Below are 22187 nucleotides of genomic sequence, written 5' to 3'. Positions count from 1 at the left end.
CTCTTCCTCTTTTTTTTTATTTTATGATCAGGAAACAAAAAAAAAGGGCACTTGCCAAAGACAAACGCAGACGTCGAAAAGAAAACTTAAATAGACCGCTTGAAGTCGAAGCCTTTGTCTGCATCAAGCTTTGCAAAATATGAAGGTCGTAACTGGGTTTGGGTTATCATGTGAAATATTACTCCTCCTTAATCTTTGAAATCGAAGACATTATTATAGTATTATATGTACCCGTTACACGGTAAGATAAATTAGACAAACAATTTATTAGATTCAGGTTTGGTCGGCATGCTGTATCAACATAACAAGGATTTCTTTTCTTTTTATTTGAAATCAAATTTTAAGTTCGATAACTGTTGACTTTTATTATGAAAATTTTAAAAAATTGCATCGATGTGCGAATTTCGATAGTATAATGTGATTTCTTTCGTACTTCAAATCAAACGTCACTGTCTTCAGTGCATCTCATGTCGTGTCAACATACTACGACTCCTTAGTAAACATATTGTACAGAAGGTTTGTTACTATTATATGATTTAGACAATGTGAGGAAATTAAACAGTTATATGTTAACATATAAATCAATAACGAGCCTTAAAAGTAGCAGATATCTTCAATAATACCAACTACATCCTACGTGACCTATATGTGAATGCAGCCTACAACGTAATTAAACAATTAAACTCTGCTAAATCATTGAATTTTCTTGCAGATTTAGACCAACAACTCCATTCTCTAACAGCACGCGGGAAGAAGAACTTTTATGAATTAGTCCTAGCATGTGGAATAAGAAATTTACCTCTATCTTTGTGTCTCTCTGAATATTTTATTAGTTTGTTGGTTTTGTATTTTAAAATATAATACGAATGATAGTAAACAGCATTCTATCAAGTGGTTTGTCAAGTGGATCAAGTTTACTTTCAAATGTGTATCGGACTGGGGATGAGGCTTTTTTTTGATGTTATGGCCCCTACTATGTTTCATAAATATTACCTTCATATGTTCATTTCAATAATATTATTCTTTTCCTTCAATTGCAGTCTGACTAATTTGTTAACTAATTCTTTCTAGAAAAAAAATGGCATGTTACAATTAAATTACGAGTGTAGTTAAAAAGTATAGATATTGCTATGTTAAGGGCAAATAATGTAAAAGTCATCTGCGTCTATGGCCGACGGTTAGAAATGTTATTATGTGGACAGCACAACAGTCTTTCCTTTCATCAGCTAATGTCAGGTACTCATTAGAGTTGGGTACACTTGGGGGCGTGCAAAAAAAATCCCAAGCGCTGTACCACTTTGCCATCATACCTTTAAGAAATATAATAATTACAGCATAAAGATTGTTTAAACCTAAACTAAATATCGCATGGATACATTATCCACGGAAGATGTACTCTTTACTATTCAAGTAGACGTGCGCAGTTGAAAAATCGGGAAACAGTTGATACTAAACTTGCTAAACCCTTGGGGACAAAATAATACCCTCGTGGAAAAACATTGAGAACCTGTGAACTTAAGTTGATATTTGAACCCCGAAACGCATTTATAAATAGAACGCTGTAAGCTGTGAGTGGGTGATGTCATGTCAACCTTGTGCAACTGATGAGCAAAGAAAATGATCAGACGCCATACTTTGTGTTTTCTGATCTCAGTGTTGGCCTCGGCCTTGTGTGACAAACTATTGGTCATTCTTTTGGACGGTTTTCGATGGGATTACACTGAGAAGGTCAAAGAATTTACAGTTCATGTTTAAAGAATGCTTTAATGTTCACCTAATATTTTATTTAAGCAGAGTAGACTTTAGTAGTGACTATGTAAAAGTCTGTCCAATGGCTGTGTGAAGCGTCTAGTGTGGTAGCTTAACTTGTTGCCACCGCTGGCTAGCATCTGTGAAAGAGGAGCAATTTTGTAAATCTCTCTTGCCAGTACATAGCCTCTCCACAGCAATTCATATGCAGTACCTCCTCGTGGTGGCAGATGGAAACTGAGGCTGCGAAGCCTTAGGCTAAACTGCAAGGGTCTCGGAGGAGGTTTGGCCCCAAGATGTGAGGCAGGCATGGCCCGTCGGCGTGCGGACACGCCCTGTTGCCCACAAACCAAACCCCTAGCTATAGGTCAATAGCCGCACTGCCTTGTGTGTGTGTCCCTGTAAGGTCTAAGGCTAAGGGAGTAAACCCTAACAGAAAATCCGGTCCTGGAGCCCCGTAGGCGGGGGGACAGTAGTAAGACTACTGCTCTCTGGCAAACTCCTGCAGCCACCTGTCCCCAAATTGTGATGGCTCGCCATCCCTTTGGACCCGGTCAGTATGGAAGAGAGGCGGGTGCTGACGTGTGGGCAGCCCAGCACTCGCAAATTTACCGCCCAGGCTTTCCCCCAGCAATGGAGAGGTCACTCCATCTCTGACAGTAATGTCTTTGAAAAAACACGGAGAGTGGTAGTTACCGGTGATAAGTTCCTAGCTGATTGGCGTAAGCTGGAACGCCAGGGACCACTCTTGACGGTAGGAGGGGCTTTTTAGCCTCACTGGATAGCTACTGCCTGCCTTAAGCCGAGCAGCCCTCGGACAATAAAGTGCTATCCCGCCACAGCTTGCCGCACCACTGGGTGCTTGGTGCTAAGACAAAATCAAAAAGCAAGCTGCTCACCCGCACCTGCAAATAAAATGAAAAGAAAACCCTCAACATTAATGCGTTTAGCAAGCTGGAACATACGGACAATGTGTCCCGGCTTCAATACTGACCCTGAACTCGTCACCGACATGCGACAAACAGCTATCATCGACAGAGAACTCAGCAGACTAAACATTGATGTGGCCTGCCTGCAAGAAACCAGACTGGCAGACAGTGGATCTCTTACAGAAAGCAACTATACATTCTACTGGCAAGGAAAACCAGAACAAAGCCCTAGAATACATGGCGTCGGCTTTGCAATAAGAAACAGTCTCGTCCCCTGCATTGCAATGTTTCCCATTGGCAATGAAAGAGTAGCACACATGAAATTTGCATCACCGCAAGGCAAAGTTAATATAATCTGTGCTTACTCACCAACCCTTGCTGCACCAGAAGAGGACAAAGACAGATTCTTTCAAGCTCTAGAGGACGTAATTAAAAGTATTCCAAAATCCGAGCACCTCTATATAAATGGAGACTTTAATGCCCGTGTTGGTGATGGAAATGATGCATGGCCAAAATGCCTGGGACCTCATGGTGTTGGCAAAATAAATGACAATGGCCAAAGGCTACTCGAGTTCTGTAGCTCTCATGAACTGTGTGTAACAAACACATTCTTCTCTGGCAAGGAACGCCATAAAGTCTCTTGGCAGCACCCACGCTCAAAAAGGTGGCACCAGCTTGACCTCTGCATCACCCGAAGGATGGATCTGAAAAGTGTCATCCACACCCGTTCATACCATAGTGCGGACTGCAACTCAGACCATTCACTAGTGCTAAGCAAAATTAAACTACTTCTCAAGAAGGCTTACACTTCCACTCAACCCAGAACTAGGCGAATTAACGTCAACCATGTAGGTGACCCAGAGAAGCGAGCACTCTTTGGCGAGCTCCTGAACAGTTCAATCCCCTCGTTAAGTGATGAAGAAGACATCTCGATCAGATGGGAGAAATTAAGAGACGTAATCTACAGTTCGGCAATCACCGCCTTTGGGCCTCAAAAACACAAAAATGTAGACTGGTTTGAGGCGAATCTAGCACATATGGAACCTTGCATCGAGAAAAAACGATCTGCACACCTCGCTCACAAGACAAAGCCTAATCCAAAATCTTTGGAGGCCTTCAAAAGTGCTAATAAAGAGGCAAAACAAATGGCTAGAAAATGTGCTAACAACTTTTGGAGGGATACCTGCAACAGAATCCAAGACAGTCTCCACTCAGGAAATAGCAAAGCTCTATTTGATGTCATTAAAGCGGCCCTGGGTCCAGCAGTGTCTAAGCCTGCCCCCCTTCTATCCAAATCAGGAGAAAAAATTACAGATCAAACCAAGCAGCTAGAACGATGGACAGAACACTACCTCGAAGTCTATGCCACACAGAATACAGTAGACGATGTCGCCCTGGCTTCTCTACCAGATCTTCCAGTACTGGAATGCCTAGATGAGCTTCCGAGCCTTAGTGACCTCAAAAAAGCAATTAACTGCTTAAAAAATAGAAAATCTCCTGGGAGTGATGGTATCCCAGTGGAAGTAGTGAAAGTCAACGAATCACTCCTGCTCCCTGAACTCTATATTCTCCTCTGCCGCTGTTGGGAAACAGGTCATGTCCCACAGGACATGCGTGACGCAACTATAGTCACAATATACAAGAACAAAGGGGATCGGAGTGATTGCAACAACTATAGGGGTATCTCTCTCCTCAGTATAGTGGGCAAAATCTTTGCTAGAGTGGCACTATCCAGGCTGCAAGTGATAGCTTCTAGAGTCTACCCAGAGTCTCAGTGTGGATTCAGGAGTGGTAGGTCCACTATAGACATGATATCTTCTCTACGACTACTGCAGGAGAAATTTAGAGAGAGAGACAGACCCCTTTACATTGTTTTTGTCGATCTGACTAAAGCTTTTGACATGGTCAGCAGAAGTGGCCTTTTCAAACTCCTGAGGAAAATAGGTTGCCCTCCCAAACTACTGAAGTTAATTGAGTGTTTTCACGAGGAAACTAAATGTACTGTCAAATTCAATGGAGCCCAATCAGCACCTTTTGAGGTTTGCAGTGGTGTCAAGCAGGGATGTGTGCTCGCACCTACTCTGTTTGGCATATTCTTCTCCTGTCTACTGCATTATGCGTACAGCGACATAAACGAAGGTGTGTTTCTCCATACAAGATCCTCTGGAAAACTATTTAATGTATCAAGGCTGCGGGCAAAAACCAAGGTTAGGAAGCTACTCGTCAGGGAACTCCTGTATGCCGATGATGCAGCTATTGTGGCTGATTCTGATATTCAGCTACAGTCCATGGTTGACAAACTATCTGCTGCTTGCCAGAAGTTCGGCTTAAACATCAGTCAAAGCAAGACTAAGATACTTGTCCAAAACACAAACACTGCACCTCAAGTAAGCATTAATGGCCAACCACTAGAAATTGTTGATCACTTTTGTTACCTTGGCTCCATCATATCCAACAACACTCTACTGGATAAAGACATAAACAACAGGATAGCCAAGGCAATGGCCACCATGTCACGGTTGCAGAAAAGAGTCTGGGACAACATATTGCTGACTAGCAGGACTAAAGCCCTAGTCTACCGGACCTGTGTGTTGAGCACCTTGCTGTACGGAAGTGAAACATGGTCAACCTACTCATGGCAGGAAAAAAAGCTGAATGTCTTCCACCTCCGATGCCTAAGGCGGATCTTTAAAATAAGGTGGCAAGATAAGATAACAAATGAGGAAGTGCTACATAGAGCAGGATGCCAGGACATCCGCTCTGTTATCAGCAGCAGACGCCTTGGCTGGCTTGGCCACGTTCGTAGAATGCCAGTAGGTCGACTTCCACAGGACATCCTGTATGGCGATCTAATTGAAGGCAGGAGAGCCGCTGGTCGCCCACTTTTACGTTATACGGATGTATGCAAACGCGACATGAAGCTCTTCAAAATCGACACTGGCAACTGGGAAGAGGTGGCACTGGACAGATCCACATGGAGAGAGAGCATAAAGGAAGGGTCACAGATTGCAGATGTCATACACAACAGAAGCAGAAAGAAGGGTGAAAATGCAATGGCGCCTGGTGATTTTATATGCCCAACCTGTGATCGCAGCTGTGTATCAAGGATTGGCCTCTTTAGTCACACAAGAAGTTGCAAAGGGAAAAGATCGTCTCGCGAGACGTAAAATGCCACAGATGTAAAAGTTCTGCAAAGAGAGATATCCTGGAGTACAGCATACATGCCACACAGATATATAATGTATAGTCCGAACTGGAAGTTTTTTCAGCTTGTAGAAGTCTGCGGAAGATGTTTAAGAAAAGAAAACAGGTATATCTATTGGAGAGGGGGAGGGGTTAAAATGATGAATGAAATTGTACGGATCATAGTTACTATCTACAAAATAAATTTCATAACCGAGTAAGAAAGCGCTTGACTTCCGATCCCAGGAGTCTCGAGTTCGAATCTCAGAGAAGACAGATTTTTTAAAATCTTATCTTATATAATACAGACGTTACTTCAAAAAAAAAAGATAATTACGTCCTATGCGTCATGCATTTAATCATGCATATTAACCATTAAAATAAATTATGTCAAGTCACTGGTTTTCCTGGCTGGCTCTAATAGCACTAGGGAAGAAGTAACTTTTGTACAAATTTGTCCTAGCATTTGGAACTCAACTCTAATGGGCACCTGAAATAAGTTTGGGAAGTGTACAAATCAAAGATTGTGCTATCCACATAGGACCTTCGTTAACCGGGCCACATGACACGTCAAAGTAACAGACGCCCTTGACGTCATATGCCCCAACACATTTTATTGGCATACAAAACATTGAACTATCCTACAAGCCACTTTGACTATTTAATCTATTATTTCTCTGTCAACAGTATGATCTCGAGAACTTCAAAAAGTTGTACACTGACGGTGCTAGGGCCGGTTATCTCATCAATGTCTTTCCAACGTTCTCGTTTCCAAACTACTACTCGCTCATGACAGGTAAGAATGAATTTATAAGAGAGTCGTTCATTACCAATGTATGTAGCTGTGATTTCAATGAAATTAATAAGTCTATTTTATGTTGTTATTAATATACTTTTTTAACTTGTAGAAAGTGATCTAAAGCTCTCATCTTGAGCAGAAGATGCAACTCTAATCACGGTGCCAGTGGCGTAGATAGGAATTAGTCATCCTTGGCTTGACCTATTTAAGGGCCCCCTGCATTTTGACATTCGACATCATCACGAGATAATCGCGTGAGAAGCGTGGTCGAGAGGCCAAGTGCGCTTGAACTTGGCTTGGCTTGGCTACCTAGAAGGGGGCTCGAGGTTCGACACCCGACTCGGGCAGAGTTGTGTTTACTGAGCGCCTATAGGCAGCACGGAAAACCAACTCCTAGATACCCCCTCCCCCCCACCGGTCCACAAATGAGATTGGACCAAAGCGCTCTGAGCATGCTATAAGCATGAAAGTAGCGCTATATAAAAGCTATAATAATAATAATAATAATAATAATACATCAAATATGTAATGTAAAAAAAATGTGTACACTCATTTGGAAGCCCCCCTTAAGTGGTGGCCCGGGGGGGGGATTTTCAAATTCTTCCCCCTATCCCCCCACCATAGCTATGCCACAGCAAGATGTCATCTTCCACAAATGGTTGGTGGGACAGACTGTCTTAGATGCACCCTCGAATAAACGCTTTTAATTTTTACTTTATGAGAGATTTAATTTTAATCCAACTTAATATCTATCTTTTATTTCATCAGCTTTCTAAACAAACTCTTCAATTCTAAAACAATCTCAATATCAAAGAATTGATTTGACCAAGCTCAAAACTCAGACGTCCAATAACATAATATAAAAGCTTTACAGTGTGAAATGTTAGGCTATGTAACTTTTGCCTATTATTGTTTCTTTGAACTTCCATATTAAAGGTTTTAATAGTCTTATTGCGAATGGGAATAACTCATGTTGTTTTTCAGAATACTCTAAATGGCATGGGACTCAAAGAACCTTTGACAACCAAGTCCGGCACACTGACAGCTTTTTTTTTCTTACATTTTAAAAGATTAAGAATAGCAAAACTATCAACTGAAAATCAGTAACGTCGGGCAGATGGAATTCCTCAGCCGAATAAATCCATTTCATGAGAATAAATCATCACTGTCTTGCGGGGCTATAGTTTCAAATATTAACGGCGATGAAAATTCAGGGGGAAGACCCTTGGTCATTGGGGGCTACAAACCATTCTCTCCGGCTCTATCTGTAACTAAATGTGTACTGAACGTATTGAAGAGAATTCATGTGGACCGAATCAGCAAGAGTCACACCTATGACCATATGTTTTAGGTTTGTTCTCAGAGACTCATGGCATAACAGGCAATGTGATGTATGACGCAGACAGAAATGAGTCATTTATATTGGGCTACAATACCCAATCTTCAAATCCTCATTGGTGGGAAGCCGGGGAGCCGGTGTGGATCACTTCCGTTAGACAGGTATTTAGTAGATCATATAATGACTAACTCTCTTTAATGTCATCAGTAGTTTCTACCATTGGCGTCACTTCGCTGGTTAACGTGGTGCTGACAACACCTAGCAGGTAGTGAGTGAACTGAAGTGGGTTAAAAAAAATTTTCTTCAAATGAGGAAGAAACATTTTGAAATAAAAGGACACACATAGTTCATTGTTGTGTACCAATTTGTGAATTAAAGTAAATCTCCTTGCTTTATACTTTATAGTTAAAAAAAACAACAGGTCATGGAAAAAAAACTTCTTAAGTAAAGCTCGTTGATATAGGGGTAAGATCATTAGCTGTTGATGGTCATTTCTGAGTTTATTACAAACATTCTCATTGTTATCTTGTTTACCATTTTTTAGATAGATAGTTAGATAGATAGATATAAACGCTATATTTTAGTTAACGTAACATATTTGCAGAACAAAAGCAGCTATATGTTCTACTGGCCTGGGTGTCACGTCCAAATTCATGGTATGAGGCCGACATATTGTTTACCCAGTCAGTACCGTTTACCTTTAGAAAACTTCAGACTCGCACTTCATCAGAGCTTGGAGTTACTGGACAACGGAACCACGGAGTTGGCAGGTCATTTCTATAATAGATTTTCTTGGTAGATTTTGAAATGTTCTGATTTGAGACAGATAATCGTGTCCTGCTGTTGTCCTTCGTATGTTGTTTTTTTAATTTCAACTTTCTCGTTTTATTTTGTGTCTAAGGCCATCAGCCTCGGCCCAACTTCCGCTCATCTTTTAACCTTTGTAATATTTGGGGTGAATAATTATGAAAATAATCGTCTGCTCCCACAATGTTCAAGGTCGTATGGAATGTGCTTCGAGCTGTCATCGTGATAGTCCTGAGTTCTAACCTGACTTCAGCCATCCGTTGCAGAAGGTTTGGAAAATGCTCAAATAATCTTCCTTGCTGAGGGAACTTGCACTCATTAGAACATAGTAAAATCTTCTTCTACATTTTCTGTGGTAGTTTCCTTCTAGTTATCTATGCGACATATTATTATTATATTTTTTCCTGTTATAAAACTTTTGACATATTTAAAAAAATAATGAATCTTAGCAAATGGAAAACTGCACAGCTCATAAAATATTTATTTTTATATTGAAATCAGTTATTGAAATATTAATGGTAAGAAACATGGCTTCAGTCATCTCATCTGGAAGTATAAACCTAGAAACCTAGAAACCAATAGGCCAGTACCTTGAATGTTTTTAATAGCAAAGTAAAGACAGCACAAAGACTTATACCCCCTCCCCCGATTTTCCAGTTTTTTTCCCATATTACAGTGGGCAGTACATACACAAAAACATAATTCCGATGTTTAAGTCCACCTATTAGTTTCTCCATTCTACGTAGTTTAAAGGTGAAAAGAAGAAGGAAGGACTGCTATTTGTAGCTCATCTCTTGCTCACGAAAATCTATAATACTGGAATTATTTATTCTTTTTTTTGTTGTTGTTTTTTAAATGAATATTTAGTTTAATTTATAATTTAAACATAAGTAGGGATTCATTTTTTTTTATTAAGTGTAACCCTTTTAATGTTGCAACCTCTACAAAAAATACTTTTCAACCTCAAATGTTACAAGAGATTTTAGAGTTAAAAATGCGCTGTAAAAATGTCAAAGCTTGTTTTAAGTTCCGGAAACAAGTTATAACTGATGTCGAACAAAAAGAAATATATGGGGCTATTAGACCCAAGGCGTAACATACGCCGCTATTTGGCAGGGCCGGCCTTAGGCCACTGCATCCTATGCGACCGCAGTGGGCTCCTCACTTTCAAAGGTCCCGCGCCAATTCTATGTGTAAATTATTAAATTAAACCATTTTATAACTTATAACAGATTTTCTGCGGCCTCCTGATTTACCAGGAGGTTCTGGAAATCTCCTGAAATTATTAAAATATTTTGAAAGCTCATAAAAATCTCCTGAAAAAATAGACCACAATTGTAATTTTGGGGTGTCATTAAATATGGCGCGATAAAAAAAAAAACAACGGCATTATGCAATATCCGTAGTTGTGTAATCTGGTGAAATAAGCTTCTCGCGCCTCAAACTAATAAAGAATTACTTTAGTTCAACAATTCTCGTAGATAGATTAAAACATTTGTTAATTCTAGCTATTGTGCGGGATCTATGTAGAAAAATAAATTTTTTATGATATACTGTATGACTTCGCTACTCGCAAGGCTCGTAAAGTAATTATGTACGTAGTAAAGAATGAATAAAATGCATAGACGAATTTATTTTGCCAATACAAACACTTAAACTTCACTTATTACCCGTGTCCCTACCGAACTAAGCCCCGCGTAACCCGTTTGGCATAGCGCCCCGCAACGGTTGCGTCCGGCCCTGCTATTTAGTGACTGGAGAATACAGAGTAGATTACTTGTTCTCCTCCCCCCTCCCTCTTTTTTTCGACTCTAAAACTACGTGGGGTAGAAATAAAAAAAAAGAGTGATCTTTCCATGACTTCTTGGTTAAGTCCGGACCTGCTATTTAGTGACGGGTGAATATAACTTGTTCTCCTCCCCCCCCCCCCCCCTCTTTTTCGTGGGCAACTCTAGTCCGACTAAAATAAAAGAGTGATGTATCCTTTACTCCTTGGTGTCCAAACTGTTGAGCCATGAAGAGAAGTATATATAGCATGGGCGTAGCCAGGATTTTTTTTTTTGGGGGGGGGGGGGTTTAGGGGGGATTTTTTCTCCCCCCCCCTCGCCCCCCCCCTTACGAAAAAAAATATTTGTATATATGTATGTGTGTGTGTGTTCATAATCTTTATTACATTCTGACCATTCATTCTTTTGGAACACGTTTATTGTGCCATAGAATAGGTTCTTCCTGTAGTTAGTGAAAAAATTGTTGACTCCCCGCCATTGCCAGCAAGGGGCTCTGGGGGGAGCTCTAGGAGCCAAGCACTATTTCTGGCATAGAATGCCAACAAAATGCATATTCTGAGGTATCTACAATGCATTTTCCTGCTATTAAAAAGTCTTATTTCAAAAATTTATGTGCTATTTTTACTGACTAAGACCCTGCCGCGCCGTTCGGCGCATTTGCCGTCAAGCTGTTTCCACAAAAATCTGTCACTGGTAATTTCTGAAGCCTCTTCCCACCTGCTCCGAGCACCTCCATGAATGTGTGGCGCCAAGTTGTACTAGTTTGTCATCGCAACTCTTCTTATGCGTAATTCATTTTGTCGGAGAACATGTCCCGCAAACCTCATGCGACGCTCAGTCACAATTTTACTATGGGGTCGACTCCCAGTTCGGCATAGGATTTCCTTGATTTAGACCCGATCTCAATAACTAACTCCTAAAATCTGTCTTAGCCATCTTTGTTGAGCCACATTTAGTGTATTTCAATTTCGGCAGATGACTATTCACTGCACTTTATTAATGGAGCCCCGCCACTGGTAGAAATGTAACCTCTCTTGGATACGCTCTTGGAATTGGGTGACCGTAGATTGCTTTAGATTTTATATCGAAAAGTGAAGTTTTATCGACAAAATCATCTGTCAGAGGTTTTAAACTAAAAATCTCAGGACTTTGTTGCTGTTTTTTAAATTCAAAACCCCATTTAGCTACGATCATAGAATTTGGTAACTAGTTTGCTTTAGAGTAATATTGAAGATAGAGGTTTTCCACCTCAAAACGCTCTGTAGGGGGATTTTAAACTTAAAACCATCTGGAGGAAAGGAGTTTAAACTCAAAACCCCCAATTCGCTTGGCTACGCTCAAATAATTTTAGTGTGTAATTTGCTTTTTTTTTTATATTGAAGAGGTATTTTTAGCATCAAACCCTTGTGAAGGGGGATATGAACTCAAAACCCCTTTTGGCAACGCTCATAGCATTTTGAGTGCGTAATTTGCTTTTTTTTTTACATTGAAGATGTATTTTTTAACTTCAAACTCCACTGGAGGGGAGTTTAAACTTAAAACTGAGTCAAAACCCATTTAGCTACGCTTATAACATTTTGAGTGCATTATTTGCTTTTTTTTTCATATTGAAGAGGGGGTCTATCGTAAATTTTGGAGGGGGTTTTAAAATCAAAATCTTCCTTAACTGTGCACTTGGAATTTGGGGATTATCGTTTGCATTTTTTGTGTGTTTTGTAAAACCCCTGGTAGGGGGGTTTCAAACTCAAAACCCTTAGTAGGGGGTTTGAAACTCAAAACCCCCTGTTAGGGGTTTTAAACTCAAAACTTCCTGGTAGGGGTTTTAAACTCTAAACCCCCTGGTAGGGGTTTTAAACTCAAAACCCCTTTAGCTGTGCTGGGACAAGTGATGGCTTAGTATTAAAATCTCACCTAAAATTAACAAAATCAAAGCAAAAAAAACATGTAAATAAAGTCCGTCTTCGCCCCCCCCCCCCGTGGTAGGGGGTTTCAAACTCAAAACCCCATGGTAGGGGTTTTAAACTCAAAACCCTTTGGCTGCGCTGGGACGAGTGATGTTTTAGTATTAAAATCTTACCTAAAATAAAGAAAATCAAAGCAAAAAATCAGTCACTAAAGTCCGTCTCCCCCCCCCCTAGGGGGGGATTTCATTTCGGGGGGGGGGTTGAACCCCAACCCCCCCCCTGGCTACGCCCATGATATATAGATAGATCATAGATGTATGACTGAGTGGTGAAAAGCGTCTGACTACATATCAAGGGAGCTCCAGTTCAAATTTCAAATCGAGCTTAGCTGGGTTTTTTTTTTGTTGTTGTTGTTTTTTAGCTGAGCTCCGAAAGGCAGCTCTGAATTTCCATTTATTTTGATCAAAAAATAATTTCACCTTATCTTATAACTCTAAAAATTGTTTAACCCATTTATTGCACTCATTTTATTTTCAAGTTTTAAAATGTTTTTAACAGCTGTGTACTGCGAACAGCCTGACCTGTATGGACACGACTTTGGCACCGAATCACGAGAAATTGAAGAAGTGTTGAAAGAATTAGACCAAGTCATTGGACGAGTGATGGAACGAGTACTGCACTCAGGAACTGTTACGTTTCTCTTTCCTTTTGTTACGGTTTAGAGCAGTGATAGCCAAACCATATTAGGGCAAATAAATGTCCGACACTCTTGTCGCGGGCCGCATAGAAAACACTCCAAAACATGATTGTGTCCTTTGGTGTTTAAAGAGACACTTCCGCTTGTAATTGTGATAAAGATTCACGGCTTCAACTTCATTCTTTACATTGTCTATATCACTGCCAGCAAGAACTTTGTTTCGCATTAGGCTCGGAAAATGGCTTCAAATGACACGAAGGGCTCAATGCACCCAAGGTCCATGACCAATGAAAGCTCATAGGGGCCATTAAAAGAAACAAAAATAGTTTTAATACTCATAAAATTTAAATGTATTGAACTCTTACTAATGTTACTAAGCATTCATCGTGTATTCATCGTCGTTAAATTAACTTTAAAAAAAATAAATATGCCCATCTCGACACTCTGCGCAGATGTTTCGGAGGGCCGGATAGTATAGCGTCGTGGGCCGGGTTTGGGTCGCGGGCAGTATGTTAGTTAAAATAAGTGACATATCTGTTGGAGTAGTCATGTAACATAATAGTATTATATGTACATTTGCACACTAGCGCGTCAGTGCAACACCGCTTTTGTTTACCTAATAAATGGAGTTCCTAATATGTCTTCCTTCTTAAACACTAGTTTGTTATTTGTGTAATACGAATATTCTACAGTCAAAATACGTAAAAGAAGAGCAACAGCTGATGACCAGGAAAAACTGGAGGGGTCTGGTAACGCAAACTGCTACATCATCCTTAACCCTTTAGACGTGTGTGGTAGTGTAGCCTCTAAACACTAGAATTGTAAATCCATTTTGTATGCACTCTTGTAAAAAAGCTCAGCACTTTAAGGGTTAAGTCAATGAACAGATGAGAGATGAATAGTTCAAGAAAAAGTCGACAGCATCTACAACAACGAATAGAGCAAGTCACAACATCACATAGAACACTTAATTTAATATGAACGCAATATTTTAGAATATAAACATATTAATGTAATATACTCTAGGCATACATATGTTCAGTTTTCGATACATTATCAAACTTTATGAAACTCTGACAAATATGAATGGATGCCCATCATATGGAACACATTTTCAGGGCCGAATAGTGTGCTTATATCTGGATCGATTTTAATACTCAGTCGGCCCTGTTTCTGGTAGAAATCAAATCTTTGATTCGTTTACCTCTACTTACACCTATGGACAAATGTTCCTTCCCTTGAAAAAAAAAAAAAGATCAACATATATTTTTCTAAATTTAGTTGTGTTTGTTTTTAATGTATATGCGTTTTTGCTTCATACCGAATCTATGTAACATTTTAAAATAAAAATTGTAATTATCTTTTTTTTTTAATTTTTAAAGGTGAATTTAATTATCTTTAGTGATCACGGAATGACCAATATGGACAGGTCAAAAGTGATAAACATAACAGATGTGTTAACCTCAGAGCCTAACCTATATATCTATGTCTACGAGTCGGGTGCAGTAGCCAGTATCTATGTTCCTAACGAAGTGGCTGCAGACAAGGTTCGAATCCCATTCTCCGTTGTCGATTTTGTGTTGTACTAATTAATAATTATCATTACATAACATCGAGCTACTTTAAATTTTCATTGCTCTATGATAATCACTAATAAACGTCAGAGCTGTTTTTTTAATCATTTAGGGGAAATAATAGAAGTCATCTACAGTTGTCGATTTTTTTCCAATAAAGTACACACGTACTACACACGTACTACACACGTACTACACACCGCTGCTTGACAAAATGTTCAAGAGAGAAATGAGTAAATCAGACACATCTATGGTGATCCATTTCAGCCTCTCTCATTCGCGAAGTGGCTCTGGATCATACAATAATAATGAGATCAAAGCCTAGGCATTAATTCACCAAGCTCGAATGACGTCGTTCATACAGCAGTTTCCCCCATTCACGTAGCTGGTTTATCCCAATAAAAGGAAGGTGCCTCTACTGTTTGGGATCAGTAACGTCGCAGTAGCACTGTGTATTGAAAACTGCTTGAAAGTCAAAAAACGTCTGATTTTAACTCACGAATGTTTGGGCTTAATGGAAAAGCATTAGAAGTTTTCATAATTTTCCTTCTACCAGGAGGGTAGCCAGTCAAAACTAACGAGCTTTCCTGCCTTAAGCTCATGACGTAGGATTGCTTGCGTGAAGGCCAGCAGTTTGATTGGCAGAGGCATTTGGAGACACATCCCTTCAGAAGCATTTTGAAGGTACTGGATTCTATATTCCCACTACCAGTCATGTCAAAAGCAGCGGAAGCGATATATACAAAGAAATGTGTATTATTTAAGAATTTACCTTTACCTTTTATCTTTACCTATCCCTTAGTCTGTTGGACAGTTAGGGCACCAGGCAAGATTTGTCGACCGTCTTTCTCCATTCCTTCCTTTTTTTTGCCTTGATTAGAACCTCTCTCAGTGGTAGGCCTGTCCATTCTTTAATGTTGTCCTCCCATCGCTTTTTCTGTCTGCCTCTTCTTCTTTCCTGGCACTGTTCCCTGAAGGAAGGTCTTTGCGAGCCCGTAGATCTTGTAATATTTAAGAATATCAAATATTAAACTCTTACTTATAATATTGTGTGAAAGATATATTTGAAAACTGAACATTTTTATTGATTTCATTTTTAATAAACTTTAATAAATGTCATTGTTATATGCATATCACTCCAGGTGTTTGATTTGTTAGAAAACTTCCACCCACGTATGAAAGTGTACAGAAGGCTTGACCTCCCTGAGAGGTTACACTACAAGTATGGTAGATATGTGGCGGAGATCACGTGTGTCGCTGAGCTCGGCTGGGTTATATTACAGGTAAGTACTTTTCCATCTTTATAAAAAAAAATTAAGGGGAAAAGACGCTATTAGTTTTGAGTGAAATGTCTGTCCGTCCGTCCGTCCCATTTAGATTTCGTAAACCAGAAAAGATAGTGAAAATCCGATATCATAATATTTTAGACCATTCAAAGTTATGATTCAACGGCTACTTTTTTCTTTTCTAAAAGAGAAAAATCTAATATTTTAAATCACTTATAGTTTTTTCATAAAAATACACCACTTTTATAACTATTCACTATTAATAGTAACAAACACTGGAGGCTCTTTATTTCTCCATTCCACGCCGTCATTTGTCTTTGATAAAATTTCATTCTAATGTTCTTTCTGAAAATATTGAAACCTGCTTTTTTACCTGTCAAGGTGGACCACTTCGGGGGCAGATTTTGAGTTTGTGTTCAATGTAAAAATTAAACAACATGTTACACATTAAATAGCAAGAAATTAAAATGGCGCTGCACTGTGGCGACATGCATTTTGTGCTTTCAAATTGAATTAATGTTTAGTTTTGTGTAATGCACAAATTGTAAGACAAATTTTTCCTATGGATAATAAAGATTATTTTTATTAATCAGTAATATAAGCGAAAGAGCTCATTCAAGAACTAAAAACAAAAACAAAAAAAAAACAAAATACTTTGACAAAAGGCAAAGGTTAATAGCCTACTTAGTGTAGTTGTATTAATTTGTTTGATTAGTCAATTAAATTTGTAATAGATCTAAGCTAACAACAATACATCTGTGGGATTAGAAATATTGTTACCAATTGTTTTTGTTTTGCGCTATTTTATGCTTTTAGCTTTCTCACTACACTCTGATCCTATGACTTGTCTCACTACACTCTGATCCTATGACTTGTCTCACTACACTCTGATCCTATGACTTGTCTCACTACACTCTGATCCTATGACTTGTCTCACTACACTCTGATCCTATGACTTGTCTCACTACACTTTGATCGTATGACTTGTCTCACTACACTCTGATCCTATGACTTGTCTCACTACACTCTGATCCTATGACTTGTCTCACTACACTCTGATCCTATGACTTGTTTCAGTACACTCTGATCCTATGACTTGTCTCACTACACTCTGATCCTATGACTTGTCTCACTACACTCTGATCCTATGACTTATCTCACTACACTCTGATCTTATGACTTGTCTCACTACACTCTGATCCTATGACTTGTCTCACTACACTCTGATCCTATGACTTGTCTCACTACACTCTGATCCTATGACTTGTCTCACTACACTCTGATCCAATGACTTGTCTCACTACACTCTGATCCTATGACTTGTCTCACTACACTCTGATCCTATGACTTGTCTCACTACACTCTGATTCAATGACTTGCCTCACTACACTCTGATCCTATGACTTGTCTCACTACACTCTGATCCAATGACTTGCCTCACTACACTCTGATCCTATGACTTGTCTCACTACACTCTGATCCTATGACTTGTCTCACTATACTCTGATCCTATGACTTGTCTCACTATACTCTGATTCTATGACTTGTCTCACTATACTCTGATCCTATGACTTGTCTCACTACACTCTGATCCTATGACTTGTCTCACTACACTCTGATCCTATGACTTGTCTCACTACACTCTGATCCTATGACTTGTCTCACTATACTCTGATCCTATGACTTGCCTCACTACACTCTGATCCAATGACTTGCCTCACTACACTCTGATCCTATGACTTGTCTCACTACACTCTGATCCTATGACTTGTCTCACTACACTCTGATCCTATGACTTGTCTCACTACACTCTGATCCTATGACTTGTCTCACTACACTCTGATCCTATGACTTGTCTCACTACACTCTGATCCTATGACTTGTCTCACTACACTCTGATCCTATGACTTGTCTCACTACACTCTGATCCTATGACTTGTCTCACTACACTCTGATCCTATGACTTGTCTCACTACACTCTGATCCTATGACTTGCCTCACTACACTCTGATCCTATGACTTGCCTCACTACACTCTGATCCTATGACTTGTCTCACTACACTCTGATCATATGACTTGTCTCACTACACTCTGATCCTATGACTTGTCTCACTACACTCTGATCCTATGACTTGTCTCACTACACTCTGATCCTATGACTTGTCTCACTACACTCTGATCCTATGACTTGTCTCACTACACTCTGATCCTATGACTTGTCTCACTACACTCTGATCCTATGACTTGCCTCACTACACTCTGATCCTATGACTTGCCTCACTACACTCTGATCCTATGACTTGTCTCACTACACTCTGATCCTATGACTTGCCTCACTACACTCTGATCCTATGACTTGTCTCACTACACTCTGATCCTATGACTTGTCTCACTACACTCTGATCCTATGACTTGTCTCACTACACTCTGATCCTATGACTTGTCTCACTACACTCTGATCCTATGATTTGTCTCACTACACTCTGATCCTATGACTTGTCTCACTACACTCTGATCCTATGACTTGCCTCACTACACTCTGATCCTATGACTTGCCTCACTACACTCTGATCCTATGACTTGTCTCACTACACTCTGATTCTATGACTTGCCTCACTACACTCTGATCCTATGACTTGTCTCACTACACTCTGATCCTATGACTTGTCTCACTACACTCTGATCCTATGACTTGCCTTGACCAGTTGAGACAGGAGGGGAGGCAGAAAGAAGGGGGTATCTGTGTGATCGCTTTTTTAAAAATATAATTATAATAACGGAGAACGACATGAATTCGAAATCGGTGCTCAAACCTACACAAGCTGACATTTTACCACAGTGCAAGTGAAGTGCTAATGCAAATAGAAGTTTCGATAGTTATCAATTGTTTGCTACAAACTTAAAAGCGAGAATTAAAAGGGACTAAATCAGCGTATACCACCACTTCAGTAGAGTACAATTTATTTCCCTTGTTATAATTAATACACAATATTTAAATAACTTTTTTTTATTGATTCTTGTGTTTCCACGGAGATGCCTTACTGAGGCGACGGGATCTGGAATCCTCCGCAAAACTCTTTACCAGACAGAGTGTGTTGATTTAAGCTTTGTCTCTCAAACTGTGTAGCTACAGCGAGGTCTAATTCCACGCATATGTTAAACTTTCGTAATTTTTTGACCAGCTCAATTGAGATTTACGTGATGAATCAATCAGTCAGTCAGTCAGTCAGTCATGACATTGGTTTATATAGATATTAATTTTATTTGTATGTTTTCAGCCAATGGATAACTTATTCCCAAACGAGACAGGAACACATGGTTATGATTTCAGAGAAAAGGATATGAGAGGAATATTCTACGCCATGGGTCCACGTAAGTTATTCAACGCGCGTCTTTGTCGGCTGTAAGATTTAACAAAAAAAAAAAAACTCTTTGTCTTCAGTAAACCAAAATTTAGAAGTAGCCTATGTTAATTATCACTTTTGAAAAAGTTCTTTTTCTAATCTAGGTTTACACTTTTACAATTTTACTATACAATGTTAATTAATATTAATAGATCTATATATGTGTCATATTTTAGCTATACTTTTGTCATATTTTTTTCAACAAGTCTCCTTTCACTTATCAGTCATTACAAAGCTTCCATCTACTCACTCTGTCTGTCTCCTTTCACTTATCAGTCATTACAAAGCTTCTATCTACTCACTCTGTCTGTCTCCTTTCACTTATCAGTCATAACAAAGCTTCTATCTACTCACTCTGTCTGTCTGGTACAATTTGTGTACACGTTTCTCCCCCAGACCCATTCTCAGATCAAGTTTCAAATCTCGCATAATTATACATAGTCGATGAGAATACACGATACAATAAAAAAATAACCAATGGAGCTCATTCACCAATCGTAAATAAACACATTAAGCCATGTCATAATATTGATAAAACAATGAAAAATACGTATCACGTGACAGCCTTTATGGATTGCATAATTTGTATAGAAGATATATAGAATCACGTGGCTAAATGTCGTTTGTTTTCGATTGGTGAATGAGGTCCATTAGTCATTCTGTTAAAGATATTTTTTTTAAAGGAGCTTATCCCGGTAGTATTGAGATAAACATCAGTGCTTTTGTAGTTCTTCCCTTAAGATAAACTTTGAATAGGTTGCTTGTTTTTCGGCTATACTTCCTGTGTCTGTCATTTTTCAGCCATGGTTCATGTTTTGTTTGAGTTCCTGTCATCTGTCTGCCATGGTTTTCTATTATTTTCTTAGATTCTGCTCACATACAAATCTAATTGGCTTTCTCCAGCTACAGATAAAATAATTCTACATTGGTTGTGTTGTGAAAGTTTTACATGCACTTTTTCTAACATGACAGATTCCTGTGTTTATCTCCTATTTTATTATCTACCTAAAACTAGACTTCAAGCCCGGTGCTAGTGTGAGCTACTTAAAAGCTGTGGACATGTACAACTTGATGTGTTTGATACTGGACCTCGTACCATCAGCTAATAATGGTTCACTGTATAGAGTGAAGCCCTTATTGAACAGGATCTCATATAAATAAATAGCACATTTATAGCTTAATGAAAGGATGTTGCTTGGAAATAAAGATAATATTGTACATGATAATTTTGTAGTGTTTTTAATTATGTAATTCTCTATACACGTAAATGTATTGAGTACGAAGTGCTGCTTTAGGACACAGTCTCTAAGTCGTTTCTTCCCAAACATGTGGATATAGGTCCCTAGTCTACAGATGGACTCAACACATAGCGGAAGCTGGGAAAAGGGGGTGCAAAACAATATTCTAATCAAAGCTTAAACCTAGGCTTTAGATCTAGAGCAAAGAAGAGGGGAGTGTTGTGAATGAGTTGTCTTTTCCCCATGAGACAAAAGTTGCATTTCCTTGTCATCTAGGCTAGTGGTTGTTGAGTGGTATAGCGATTGGACTGGAGTTTTTAATTTTAGGATTTTTAGGACGCCCTTGTCATTATTTTTAGTATTTGGGTATTGTAAGGGCGGTTATTGCATATATATTGTTTTTAATTGTTTTGCAGTGTGAAAGACAAAACAGTCATAAAACGGCAGTTAAAAAAATGCAACACATTCATACAATTATAATCTGATCTTATCTGTCCCTTGACTTTCGTCCTAACGTGATAGTTCGTATAAACGAATCCCGACACTTTTCCAAGTCAGCAGCAAGTTGTTCAAAACTGTAGTTACTTTCCTGGAAACACAATTCTCTTGTTTTGACAAAGCATTCTGCTATTCTTACACAACACTTCATGTTTCAATGATGCAATGAAGAGATTACTTCTCCTACTTCAGACATTATTATGAGAGGATTCTGCTACAAGATCAACTTTAGTCTCTCTTCAAAAATCTTTGAAAGCATCTTTCTCACTTGCACCGGTCGAGGGTTATAACTCTTTAATACACGAGCCTCGAATCTCTCTTTTTTTTTAACCAAGCTTCTATCACCTCGCTCTGTCTGGTACAACATTTGAACACGTTATTTCTCCCACTTCTCATCAGTAGATCAACTTGAAACTTTGCACAATTTATCATTTTTCCTAACAAAACTTGAATCAATAAAAAAAAAATTCAATTAATTGTTGAAATTTATATTTTTTAAATCGAAAAGGGAGATAAGTATTTTCAATATTGAGAGATGCGGCTGTAAATGTGTACTTCTCTTCAGATAAGCTTTTTTTAAAAAAGAATTATTAATATTTTGCTTCTTTTTGTTTATTTTATTTTAATTTTTTTTTTTTAAATTATTTTGTTTTGTTATGCTTGAGTGTGGACAACCAGAGATCACTTTTTTTTTTTAATTCAATCTGAAGGAAATAGTTTAGTGTTGGGTTATTGCCTAAGACAGCGCCAGTGAAGAGAACTTGGATCAAGTGAGAAGTATTTCCTGCAGTCCCCATACTGGCTAAAGCGGACGCCATAATTAAAAGTTTGAAAAACCCTGAAATATAACGTCGATAGAGTAAGACTAACTGTATTGGTTTCAGAGTAGTTAGCCATTGACATTCAAGACGACCTATGAACTGTATTCCTACCACCTAATTACATTGTCGTCAAAGTCAACAATTTGAATCCTTTAGTTCCACCACTTTGTAT

General features: G+C 38.9%; 1 protein-coding gene across 2 annotated transcripts; it reads left to right on the top strand.

Annotated features, from left to right (window-relative positions):
• The first annotated feature begins 1572 nt into the window (after positions 1-1572).
• LOC106051181 (glycerophosphocholine cholinephosphodiesterase ENPP6-like) lies at positions 1573-20684 on the top strand. Of its 2 annotated transcripts, none has more exons than XM_056011351.1 (9): positions 1573-1728; positions 6549-6657; positions 8012-8160; positions 8604-8769; positions 13056-13186; positions 14577-14741; positions 15911-16051; positions 19333-19426; positions 20474-20684. In XM_056011351.1, the coding sequence occupies exons 1-9, from the start codon at positions 1618-1620 to the stop codon at positions 20617-20619; spliced, it is 1212 nt and encodes a 403-aa protein (XP_055867326.1). In that variant the 5' UTR covers positions 1573-1617; the 3' UTR covers positions 20620-20684. The 2 variants fall into 2 exon arrangements, with proteins under 2 accessions (XP_055867326.1, XP_055867327.1); XM_056011352.1 differs by lacking the exon at positions 1573-1728 and adding an exon at positions 5856-5988.
• The last annotated feature ends 1503 nt before the right edge of the window (positions 20685-22187 follow it).

The sequence above is a fragment of the Biomphalaria glabrata genome, chromosome 14 (genome assembly GCF_947242115.1).
Source record: "Biomphalaria glabrata chromosome 14, xgBioGlab47.1, whole genome shotgun sequence".
Classification (NCBI taxonomy): Eukaryota; Metazoa; Mollusca; class Gastropoda; family Planorbidae; genus Biomphalaria; species Biomphalaria glabrata.
Note: the sequence above shows the minus strand (reverse complement) of the source record. Positions and strands in the feature narration are given on the sequence as shown.

Coding starts and splice junctions, on each gene's coding strand:
- LOC106051181 (XM_056011351.1), top strand. CDS start 1,618: ATGATCAGACGCCATACTTTGTGTTTTCTGATCTCAGTGTTGGCCTCG. Junction 8,161..8,603: donor GGATCACTTCCGTTAGACAG/GTATTTAGTAGA, acceptor ACATATTTGCAG/AACAAAAGCAGCTATATGTT. Junction 13,187..14,576: donor GAGTACTGCACTCAGGAACT/GTTACGTTTCTC, acceptor TAATTTTTAAAG/GTGAATTTAATTATCTTTAG.